The 13,160-nt window shown below is 39.8% G+C and overlaps 1 protein-coding gene across 12 annotated transcripts in view; it reads left to right on the forward strand.

Annotated features, from left to right (window-relative positions):
• The window catches only part of abi1a (abl-interactor 1a), a 49,454-nt gene that overhangs the window by 8,863 nt on the left and 27,431 nt on the right, over positions 1-13,160 (forward strand). For all 12 annotated transcript variants that reach the window (XM_044177463.1, XM_044177465.1, XM_044177471.1 and 9 more), the window contains exon 2: positions 3,005-3,172. In XM_044177463.1, coding sequence (XP_044033398.1) covers positions 3,005-3,172 — 168 coding nt within the window. The remainder of the gene's footprint in view (positions 1-3,004; positions 3,173-13,160) is intronic.

The raw sequence follows: 13,160 nt of genomic DNA on the forward strand, positions 1-13,160 counted from the left end.
GCCAGTGCCATTGCAATCAAGTGTTGCATCTGTCCTCCCAAACGCCCACCACTGACCTCACATCACAGCTCTGGCAGCTAATGCAGTTCGGATCAGTTCATCCAGAAATACAAAGAAAATTGGCAAGATGCTGATTTCACCATTCAGCATGTTTTTGACATGTTGACTCTCTTATGAATCAGTTTATTTCATCCTGTGTTTAAGAAAATATAATTACAGTTGGATGATTAACACAAGGCTAAAGATTTGACCTCAAACTAGGAAAGGAATGAATAGCCTAAGTCAACCCTAGCCCTTTCCATTCAAAGTATCAGCTTTCTTGACAAATGAATGTAGTCGCTGTGTCACTGAGGAAAGAAAAAACTTTAGTAGAGGGGATGACTGTTAATAGTCTTGGGCACACACATTTTAAGTTTTACAGCTTCAAATTTGAAACTGATACAGGCTAGTCATCTTGTGCTGATTCATCTTGTAGCGAAAGACAAAATGTTTGTCCCTTCAGGTCTTGACATTTTTTTTTCTTCAGCTTATATGAAACCATGTGAGTTTTGAGTCAAAATTAAAGAAAGTTCATCTCTTACTTGGGAAATAAAGCAAGCATTCATGCAGAATGCATGATAAACTCAAAGAGGATGAAAGTAGATTGGCCACATTTTAAAAACTTCAGTTTCAGCCATCGGAAAAACATGAACTAAACAACATCACATGTGCTTTGGGTGGAAGCATGGACTACCTTGAATGAATATGTTTGCTAAATTTGTATTTCCTTACATATCAGAGCTTTGCATTTGTGTTAGGTAGCTGCAGCATCAATGGTGTTATTTGTCTATGCATTTTACAGCTGCAAGATATTGACAAAACCAAGTTAAAGGGGTGCACCAGGATTGTACTTTCATTAAGTTGGGGGGCTTCTAAGAAACAGATTAAAAACGAATGGTTAAAATTGAAGCAGCAGGGGCCAAGATACCCAGACTTTAAGTCCCTAGTGTGAGTCAAGCATCAAAAACCCTGGATCCTACATTTCCCAGAATGCAGCGTCTTTCAGTAGACCCTCCCTGCCTGATAATAAACATCTTTCAAAAAAGTTTTTCTAGGATTTAACAGTAGAAATAAAATTCTAATGCTGAGAAATTCTCATAGTTTTAAAAACATAAACACCATCTCTGACTTGCAGCGTGATATGTAGGCCAGCAGGTCTGCACAGGCAAGCATATGTTGTGCAGTAATCCCTATACAGCAAAAACTGCATCTTCTTGCAATTTAGAAATTACCATCATGGACATAAGGCTGTTTTGTTTGTTTGTTTTTTGTTGTTTCATATATTTTCCTGCAGCTGTTACTCCATCTACTATACTGCATATTACGGTGTTAGAAGAAGGTGTCAGTGTGTGCACATGAATGACTATGTGCTTTCAACAGATGGCCTTTTGCTCAGAGCCCTCTGGAGGAATCTCTCTTCCTTCCTGAGGCTGTTATCTCACAACACATTGCTAAAAGAAACACCACTAACGCCGTCATCTCCTCACCCAGCTGAGCCAAGGCTAACCAGTACGGCAGCTCTCCAGGTCAGGAGCTTTTAGCCGTACAGACTGCTTCTGGATTATTTACACGCTGCCACGGGGAATCAGTGATGAGACACGCAGTGACATTGTTGTTTTCATTTTGTCCCTCCGTTCTCTCGTTTTCACGTGACCAAATGTCTTTTTTTCTGTTTTTCCCCCTAACCACTACTACCAATAATCATCTCCTCCACCCCTGCCACCACCACCTACCCCCTGCAAAGGCAGCCTGTTATCAAAGCCCAATGTCGCCCCTCCAGGCAGTGCTCTCTGGACTCGACTTTATTAGTGAGCAGTGTTGGGAACAGCCCACAGAGATCAAACATGATGGCTCAGTTTGGAGCGCGACTCTTTGCCTCAACCTGTTGTGAGGTGGCTCTCAAGAACGTGTCGTTACCACAGGCTAATTAATTAAACCAGCCGCTCTGTGCTTTTGATGCTAATGAGCTAAATACATTTAAGGAATAATCCACTAAAATGTTTTGAGTATCAAACATTCATTGCCTATAGCCGGGAAAGTTAGAGTATTCCTTAAATGTATTTAGTAGAAGATTACATTTAACATCAGAAGCAGCTTAGCCCCCCTAAAAGTTTGTATCTACGTTAGCTTGCTTCACAATAGTAACCGCAGATTCCAGCAATGACCAAGCTTCAAAACATTCTCATAAACTTCTCAAATCACATCTGAAAGATAATCCACTTCCTCTCTGTCTGTTCATATGCTCAGTATATTTTAAACACTCATTTTATTTTTGCCAAAATATGGCTAAATACACAGCTTCTTTTTGTCGCTAGTGCAGTTAACTAGTGTTTGCCATTTGTGACCAAGCAAACATAGGTAAATGCTACAAAAGTAAACAGTTTAGTGTCTTGACCATTCAAGCCCACAGGCAGTGAGTGTTTTATACAACACTGGTTTTTGGATGAGTATTTAAATATCTAGTGTGAAGACCAAATACATTTACATGACTGTAATGTAGAACAGATGCTAAAAAGTCAACATTATCTAGAATTCAAGATGATTTAACAATTCAAAATTGTCACTGGCAAAATTATACTTTCTCATAAAAAAAAGACAGAAATGAAGCAATGTATGGATGAATATGCCAAGTATGTTCAATGTTAAGCTTGACAAGTCTTTGAGTTCAGAAATGTAGCGAGCTGTTCACATTCTGTTCTCAGAGCTTCCAATATGGCTGCTGCAGGATGCGTTACATCATCTCAAATCCCTCCAGAGAGAGCGTGGTATCTGGGGAATGAAAGTTGGGGGGAAAAGGATGTCTTGGCTGTTCTGTTGGCCTGAATCCACCACAAAGCTGACCTGGATACGGGGCTAGAAGATAGATGCGACTGTTATGTGATATTAACAGTAACTGGGTTCCTCTTCCATTTTTTTTTCATCTTTTTTTTTTCTCTTCCTCTCTCTAATCCCTGTTCATGCACAGGCCCAGGACAAGAGGAAAGCACTGGAGGAGACCAAAGCCTACACCACCCAGTCCCTGGCCAGCGTGGCCTACCAGATCAATGCCTTAGCCAACAATGTACTCCAGCTGCTGGACATCCAGGCCTCGCAGCTGCGGCGCATGGAGTCCTCCATCAACCACATCTCCCAGGTCAGAAATACACACACACACCACAGACCATACAGCTGTGAAGAATGGTACCCCACATATCCCACTTCTCTTTTCACTTTCACACAGACTCTGTTATTTTCAAACACAGTATGAGGCCTTCTGTAGTATCTATGGTTCCTTTATATTGGTTTCAGTCTTGTCCAAGTGTCTGACTGGCTGTGTGTTTTGCTAAATGACTGGCGGTCTTTTATGCTCTTGTCGTCTTCAGGGGTACTAAAAACATTGCAAAACATTTACATTTACCACAATCAGTCTAACTCATTAAGCCTGCAATTATTAGTACTGCAGTACTGATTACTGAGCAGCCCTAATGCACATAGGGACATACTTATAGGTCTCTCTCGTAGCCAGCAGTAATATTTTGTCACATATATCACCTGCATTCATTTGTGCAAACAGGGTAACTTTTTAAACATGTCTATTTTAATTTCTTTAAACAAAAGATCATTTTATTCTATTTATTCCATTTATTCTGTGGCTTCTTTAACAGTAACAAATGGACACAGAAATGCCAGATCCACAAATCTTGGCAATAAAAATTATTTGGACCAATAAGACAATTAGTTTTTTAAAGTAATGAAATATGAATATATCAGGCTAATGGTGGGCAATATCATATATAACTTGAAAAAAAAAAAAAAAAAAAAAAAAGAGGGACTGTTTTATGGCAAGATGTATAATTTTTGCATTCATGTGATTACATATTTTGATTTGTCAGGTATTTATTAGTCAACCAAAAACAGACATTCCTGTCTGGCTATTGTATCATTAACAAATTCTCAATTGATTTTCCAGAAACTTTATTATATCACGATAGTTATTGTGATATAAATGTATGATAAAGGAATTTATCCGTATCGCTCACCCCTTCTGTGTATCAGGTAGTTCCTAACTTAAACATGTATGGCAAACTGCGTCTTTGTAGACACCATCAGAGTTTTTAACCTTTTTTATCTTTCTAAAGCATGAGGCTTCTGCCATGTGCAGGTAAATCTAGCCGCTCATCCAATGAAGGCATTAAGAGCTCAGACAAATCAAACGAAGAGCTCCAGCCATGTGGCTTCTCATAGATTAGAACTGGGAGGCATTGACCAAACCTGGAACAATTACAACACACTCATGGTTGAATCCAAACATATAAAATAATTGTTAAAAATGAGAAATTGGTTGTTTGTTTTATGCTGTAATGGCGTGATCGGTAATGGACTGGAAGGAGTAGTTCCTTTTGGTTTTGTCTTTCCCATGTCCGCTATCTGGGTTTTTCCTTTGACAGAGCTTTGCTAAGAGTGCCAGAAATTCTTTCAGGATACAGTTAAGGTCAGATTTTCAGTCTAATGGAGGGAAAGAGGACTTGTGAGACTCGAGGGCTTGAGAGAGAGATCCGGCAAATCAGAGGGAAGGCAGACGGAAATGGAAGATAGATGATGACAAGCAAATACAGAGACCAAAAAAGGCATATTTACACTCTTTCAGGTTTTGAGTCAATATCCTGACAAATAGCATTCAGCCGACACCAAGGTCACAATGACACCACTGCCTGCCTCGGTCTCCATGACAACCCCCTGGGCCACGTTGAAAAAGCATATGAAAGACAGTTAGACATCAGTTACTTTAGATCAGCGAAGAAGCCATTGCAATACGTTAAACTCCAGGCTTAGCTTACATTGTTGATTTCTGTACCCACTACTAGTGCTCATCACTGTCTCTTGTCTTGTGCATGGGAAATTCCATCCTCCCTATGCTATAAATATGCCCATGCTTGTGTACTTTGTGTAGCCATGGTGAAGATGAACTAGATGGTGTCAGCTGATGGTCATTAAATAAGTGTCTTCCCCTTCTTTTGGGCTTCTTCTTTTTGTTTCAAGAAACAAGAAATGCAGAAACGTGAAGTCACTCTGGAACAAAAATTCAAACTTCAAACTAGTTTTCTTCCAGCTGATTATCATCTTAGCTACAAGAATAACACGCTACTCCTCCGATATTTCTCATCTTTCTCTAATTTGCTTTATGTCCTAATGTGTTTGCCGTATTGAAGCGTATCTCTGTGTTAATAATAAAGAGGCAGGGCTGTGCGCTCTGCAGGCTGTGGGTGTGTTTTATTGCTCTCCACTGTCCGGTTCAGAGGTGGATCATTATCGTGTTGCCCTCGCTTCTCATGGATATGAGATTAGCGGTGGCCCTCGAGGCCGGTGTTGCATTCTGCTGAATGTGTAATGGAGAGGAAAGCCTGCAGCTCGTAGGGTGTATGTTGTTTTAACAGTGGAAAGGCAAGGAAAGGAAGTTTTCTCAGGTGAATACCACTGAAACCCGAGAAATCTGACTCCCTTATCCTCGATACACCAACAATAAACACACCTCAGAATTTACTAGGCTATACATAATCATACCAGCTTTTTCCACTTCTTTCCACAGTCTTCCCGTTAATAGTTTTGTTCAGTTTCTGTACCCATCCATGCCTGAAACTCAGATGCCTTGGGATGTAGCTCTCTTACATTAACGTGTCAGTCAGTGTGCAGTGAGATGTTACCTGGCGTCAGTTACAAGGGGTTCGCTTTGGTCAGGGTGCGTCTACTTAGTGACTGAAACTGATGCATCCTTCTGAGTTGGATACCAAGTGTATTGTATTATATTGCATCTTTTAAATGTCTTTAGCAATTAAACAACTTCAGCTTCTGTAATTTTTGAATCTTGTGTTTAAAAAAAGTGCATTTAAACAACTCTAAGGCTGCAACTAATGATGAATTTCTTCAGTGATTCATCTGTGAATATTTTTTTTTTTTTAGTCCAAAGTGACGTCATCAAATTGCTAACAGTCCAAAATGCAATATTCAAATTACAGTCATGTAAAGCAGGGAAAATTAACAAATCTTCACATTTTAGAAGCTGGACCTAGTGCAGTTTGCCACAATAAATTGCTTAAATGATTGATTGATTGACTTTAAAAATTGTTGTTAATCACGTTTCTGTCCATTTAGTGCCTGATTAATCCTGTGGTGACCCCTTTACATGAAGCAATAGTTAACTTGCAACCACTCGCCACGGGTTGCATATTATCTGTGACTAGTTCAACCCAGTTGCATCAAATGACTTATTTATTTATGCCCCAAATATGTTTTTCTGCTTTCCTATCCGTTAATAATATATATTTATATCTCATATATATCTCAGATTTATGAGACCACTGGATTCATCTACTAATTGATCTACTAATCTACTAAGTGAAAGTGTTGCAACACTAATCAAGATGCCAATAGCAACTGTTCAGTTTCTAGTAATATCAGCATTTTGGAATGGATCTCTTAAAACAATTTTATTCTCTGCAAAGTTTGAATCATATGGGATAGAATTAAAGTACATTTAAACATAATTTCTGTATTTGGTGTTTATTAAGTATGTAGTATCTTTACCTGAATTGCTTATTGATATTCAGTGGATGTCAGGGTCAGGCTGCAGTGTGAATTAATAGCAAAAACGTGTGTGTGCCTGAGTCTGTGTGTATGTTTGTGTTGACAGGTATTTGTTTGTGTGTCACCTCCCCTGCTTTTACTGCCATTCACAAACCAGGGGTCTCTCTGCAGTACTGAGGTGGAAGGGCTGATGGGAAAATAGAGTAGCTCGCGGGGCTTCCACCTTGTGCTGCGTGTGAAGTGGCTGCTAAGAGGCTGTGAACAGGGAGCGCTTTGTCTGTCCAGCGGAAGAAAAAGCCTCACATTGAGAATCTCTCTGTGATACCCCGAATAGAGAGGGAGAATTGTGTGGGTGTGGGTATCGGGGGGATCATGCAAATACAGCCTACGTTCATGCTGCAGCTCCTGTGTCCTTATTATAATCCCCCCCCCCCAACACAGATCTGAAGTTTAATGGAATAGCTTTTTCCTCAAATCTGTTCTGCACCACATAAATTTGGTTTTGTAAAATTGAACCCAGAGGCATGCAGCTACAGGTGACCTGTATTTGAAAGTTCTAAACTGAAATTGTCATCATCGCCATGAAAATAAGTAAACCCTCTTGTCATTCACCTGAGACAGTCGTAGTTTTGGAGCCAGTGGCAGCTCTGTTTAGGCAGTGTTTGTGTGGAGAACGAGACATAACAATGGAATAAAAGCAACTTTATTTGGAGAAACTCAGGCACATACTAAAACTGAATGGAGTTCAGAAGGGTACGACAAAAAAAATACATTCAGCTCACAGTTCAGTACGATACACAATACAGGGGTCACTGTTTGATCCACTTATAATATTTTTAATAAACCTGAAATGAAAACAAACTGAGATAGTAATTTTTTTCCTTTTTGGAGGAATAAAAATAGGGCTGCAACTAACAATTATTAGTAGCATTTTTAGCTCAAAAATTCAGATTTTTCACATTTTGCTATTGCAGCAGATTGTGCCGTGATATATTGTTAAATCCTTAGTGCAGGCAAGTCTTCTTGAGTAGATACGAACACAAAACATAGATGGGATCATTACTGACGAATTGAGCGTGAAGACCTGTGACCTCAATAAAGCCAAAAAGCCAACAATTTTTAGTGCCGCTCTCTTTAGAAAATGCCCTCAGTTCTTAGTAAATTCTTTGAAATTGTCATTGGAACATTATTAGCAAGAACAAATGAGCAATTTTTCCGCATCGGTCTTATGGCAGCATGTCAGTCATGGAGGAAATAGTGAGTCAGTCCCAGGCAACAATTGTGGGAAACTCTTGTCAAAATGCAACCATGTGCAAGAAATTGAATCTTGTAAGACTTTTAAAAACATTTAGAGGCAATGAAATTTACCACTCAGTGATAAATAATCAAGTGGAAATTTGAGTGTGCTTATCTAAATGAGCAGTTGGCAATGTGGTGATAAAACAACTAATGGATTTATGGATGTGATTGTAGAAAATACATTTTACTAATCACTATTTTGTGTTTCACAATGATGTAAATGGCTCGCACTTACATTTGGAGCTAGCCAGTGTGCCGATTGAACCCAGTGACCACAGTGAAGAAGCAGCACAACAACAGGCTGGATGCAGAAAGCAGCTGACACGCGCACATCTACTGTGCACTCCGAGTTTGTTCCCACAGCTGTGAGGCTCACTGTGATTTGTTACTACAGTTACACAATAATCTTATCTGATCACATGAGTCAGCCCACGTTTGTGTTCAAAGGAGGATTCGGTTTGTATTCATGATCTCAGCTTGGCACGAATTTGATTGTTTTGGTCATTTTTCATTCCAGTCCTCATTCCTCGGGTGTACAGTTGCACACCAATACACTCTGCTGCTTGTGTGTGTGTCTGTGTGTGTGTGTGTGTGTGTGTTCTTATCATGTCACTACACACACACAAACACACAAAGATTTTGGGTTGTGTCTGTGTGCTGCAGTGCTGGCTTTTTGACCTCCCGTCGAGGAAGAATGGCACTCATCCAAACAGGAAATGAAGCCTTATAGGTCTCCCTGTGTGTGTGGGTGTGTGTGTGCTCCTTGTGTTTCCTGCTGATCCCACTGCTTGCCTGTGTATTTTGGTCTCTCTCCTGCCTCTCCTGGTGGTCTCTCCCACTCGCCTGGCTGTGAAATGCAGAGTTCCATGCAGTTTGTCTGTATTTTCTTCTTTCACTGTTGGATATTTACACTATTCTACATGCCTCTTTCTCTTTTCAGTGGATTATAGTGACGTGTGTGTGTGTGTGTGGCAGAATCTTTGTGTGGTCCATTCCCTCCGTCAGTGGTTATTTAAAGGTTATGGGTCTGATATTGAAAAGTGTCAGATTTGGATTCAGAGTGTGTCTAGGATGTTTTGGATGAGTAAATCCAGTAATCTATTACTTTAATTCAAGGTAGAGCTGCAACTAATGATTGTTTTCATTATCGATTCATCTAACAATAATTTTTTTCAATGAATCGATTAATTCAGGACAGTCCGAAACCCAAAGATAGTTGGGTTAAAATGATATAAAACATATATAAAATCTTAACAGTTATGAGGCTTGAACCAGATAATATTTGCATGATTAAACAAATTTAACGATTAATCGATTATCGAAAGTGTTGCAGATACATTTTCTGTCGACTGATTTATTTATCGTTTCAGCTCTGATTCAAGAAGGCCAAACCTTTTCTATCAACAGTCAAAGCCCAATAGAAATATCAGACTGTATTTATAATATTGCTGTGTCATTTTTAGTGATTTAATGTTTTAATTATAATAATAGATGAATTGTAATTTATTACATTTTTGGCAATGGATTCAATAAAAATGCCAAATATTTGTAGGTTTAAGCCTCTCCAGTGTAAGGATTTGCTGTTTTAACTAAAGTCCTTTGGGTTTAGAGATAATAAGCAATTGCAAGATGACCTATTCAGCTCTGAGAATTTGCAATGGAAATTTATTTAATTTATTTATATGACTAAAAAGTAATTGATTAACCAAAAAAAGAATGATAATAAAACAAGTTATTTGCAGTTCTAGTTTTTTTTTTTAGCTGAAACATCATGTGATATTGGTTGCACACTTTTGACATCATCTTCATCTCTGAGCAGCTAATGGGAGTCAGTAGGGGGGATATTGAAAATGCTAAAAAAATTGGAATGCTGGAAAATGAGTTTTTTAAACCAAAATACTCAGCACTGTGCAAAAAAAATCCCAGCATTTAAAAAAAAAAAAAAAAAAAAAAAAAAGTTTTTTCAAAATCAATAATTGTCAAAATTGGTGTTGATTTGTCTGTCGATCTCTATTTGATTAATCATCAGGACTACTACCCTTTAATGCTGCATCTGCTTCCTGGAAGGTGTGGGTTTCTGTGTGAGTTGTAACGCCTTGAACGTTCATCATGACTCTGTCCTGCATGAATAGAGGTGATGATGTGACTGATGTTGTTCAGTGAATCATCAGCTGCTCTGCTCTTTGGTTACTTTCTGTCCTGCTCTTCCTTCTCTACCCTCTTCCCTACTGCAGAGCACCATCATCATTATCAGTGCATTCTTTCCCACTTAACAACCCTCTGCAATTACATCTAATCATTACACCTCTGTTCTGCAGTTCCTTCCTGTGTAAAAACAATGTAGGCAATTATTTGACAGCTCCATATAAACAAGGCCGATTAATAAATACTTATTTACCTTTACAAAAGACACAATATGTAGCTGAGATTCAGCTTTTAGTGTTTGTTATCTCTGTTGTTGTCAGGCTCTAAGTTTGGGCAACATATAGGCCTGCTCTTAGCTTGTATGTAAACTTCAGAGCTCAGTCAGAATGCTCTTTGGCCTCAGCCCAAAGGTTAGATTGACGAAAGTCAGCCGAGGTGTTTCCATATGTGCTGTGTTAGCAAACAAAGCGTCGACCTTGGCATGCTGTCCTGGCTCTTTTTAATAGAGGGTTGTTTTTTTTTTTTTTCTCTCTGCTGGAAGAGACAATGTCTCCGAGGTTTCACACTTCCAATCATCACAGCCTCCGCTTCTGGCTCCATCATACTGCACATGGGTTGCTAGATTTACCATAGGAATCCAGTTTTTGAGGGATGTTTAACAAGAAGTTGCCAAACTGATAACTCCCCACGGGGTGTTTAACCTCCCATTTTGGCTCTGAATGCAGATGGAAGCTCTGACATTCTCTGTATTGCTGCTCAGAGAAACAGCCCCACCGAAGGGCCTTTGGACAACTGTTTAATCCGCAGATAACGGGCTTCAGATGTGCTGGCTGTAATCATGCTGAGAAACAGACCAGACAAAGAGGCATTTGCTCTGCTTCAACAGTCGTTTTGGCTCAGCGCAGAGTTGGGAGTGTTGGATTGCACTGCTCCTACAGATGAGGCCGGACACGGTGAGAAGCAGAAAACAGAAGAATGGGAGCTACAGCAGCCAAGAGGGTTAAGAAGCATGTGACCCGAAGTTTACCAGTTCAAATCTAGGACAAGTTGCCCTAGAGCAGTGGTTTCTGGGGCTTGGGCTCCCCAATGGGTCACAAGATCAACCTCAAGGGTCATGAGATGATTGACAACAAAGAAAACATTTTTCATGGAAATTAATGAGAATATTTCTTCTGACTTTTCTCTTGCTTTTTCTTGTGAAATACTAGCTTCCCCAAAAGTGAAGCCAAAACATCTGGATCGCCCCCTGGTGGCTGGCTGCAGTATAGGTCATACACGCTGCCCCCTCCATGTTAGCGGATGGGACATGGTCCAGAATAAAAAATCAAAGTCCATGTCAAATAGATTTTTCACAAAGATGGTTTCTGTCATTTTAAGTAGTTCTTACCACACTGATTTATGGTCAAGTGTTCATTTTTCTGGTACGTTTGGTTTTAATTAGTTATTTGATGCTATAAAAGGGGGTTTCACTTCATGATTGACAGCTGAGCCCTGAACTCTGATCACTACTGTGCAGACTCTGGCTTCAAATAACCCCAGCGCAAGATGGCTGCTCCCGTATCTGGGATATTTTGGCTTCATTTTTGTACAGTGGGAGGAAGTGGAGATGCGTCGTCCATATACAGTCTATGGGTTCAATACCCAGCCCTATTCATAGGAAAGAGAAGGTATCCAAGAATCAAACTTCAGTTATACTCACAGTTCATTGACATATCTAACCCAAGGTTTCATTTGACTCCAACATAGGCATTGCTTCGTTTTTAAAGGGTCACAAATCAAAAGGTTTGGAAGCTGCTGTCCTTTACAGTGAATCTAAAAGGATTTGCCATGGGCTTTTCATTTTTTGGAAATTTTGTTCACTGCTGTTTTGGTCTCATTCCCAACTGGTCTTAATAGTTGTTACACAGGTATCTAGAATATCTAAGTGGCATGTATCAATATTTGGTGTCTGCCCCTAAAAGTCCGTTGCTCTAGACTCACCTCTTTTTTTCCTTAGATTTAAAAGTCAATACAGTCAGAACTCCAATGTAACCAAAGGTAAATATGGCAATTTCTCCACCAACAGGAGTCTCAATACACATTGATGCAACAAAACCACAAGATGTCTTTAATGATAGAGCTGAATGATCACATTACCAAGCTCTATACGTGTCTTTGTTTCCAGATTCCACAAAAGCAACATGTCCAGGACCCTTCTCTGGGGAAGTTATTTCAGGAAATGTAGGAAATAACTGTAGTAGAAGCCAACCAGGCAGGTTGAGAGAAGGTGGGCGCAGCAGAAAAAGCACACTTCAGCACTTGCAGCACTTCATCATAAAATAACTGCTGGAACACATTGAGCATCACAAATTGTTCACATCCCACTCTCAGGGGTGAACGTAGATAATAGTGTGAGCGTGAAGCAGGGCTTTGCTGAGAGAGCATTCGGGCTCAGTCAACTTTGCCCTGGAAAAATAACAGTTAGAAGAGATGTTCATGTCCCCATCAGGCTGTCTTCACCTGTTAGCTGCTTCGGCCATTGTGATAAATCCTCTTGTACAGTAAGCCTGAAAGTGAGGTTCAAATGTATCTAACAGACGTATGCTTCTTAGTTATTATCTCCTCATAATCCCACAGAACAAGGATTTCCAATTCCTGGACTGCTGTAAAGACAAGCTTATCTTAGCTCTCAGCCAGGAATGGCCTTTAATAAGACCTTGTGCCACGTCTTATTTCATAATCATGTGTAGTTCTGGTTTATATTACACGCCAGTAAAAATAGTTAATGTCCTAATGTTCTTGGACAGCGTACCATGGGAACTGAGTACTTTTCAGTGTGTGTGTGTGTGTGTGTGTGGTATCTCGGACGAGCCGGAATAATATGCCTTGCTGCCAGTTTGCTGAAACATTTGTTCAAGTCTTATAATCATCTGCAGTCGAACTCATTGGCACATTTGTCTGGTCTGGCTAGCCACACATGCACACAGACACATTGGTATGTAGGGTGTGTTTGTCTAGTTGCAGGCTTTTCCCCATGTTGTGTGTAAGATCACTACTACGCCTACACTACATGCTGTGCAGCCTTTTTGTTTGTCTGAATGTTTGTGCATAGCTGGAATTTTATTGAGGGTATCATC

The sequence above is a fragment of the Siniperca chuatsi genome, linkage group LG19 (assembly GCF_020085105.1).
Source record: "Siniperca chuatsi isolate FFG_IHB_CAS linkage group LG19, ASM2008510v1, whole genome shotgun sequence".
NCBI classification, from domain to species: Eukaryota; Metazoa; Chordata; class Actinopteri; order Centrarchiformes; family Sinipercidae; genus Siniperca; species Siniperca chuatsi.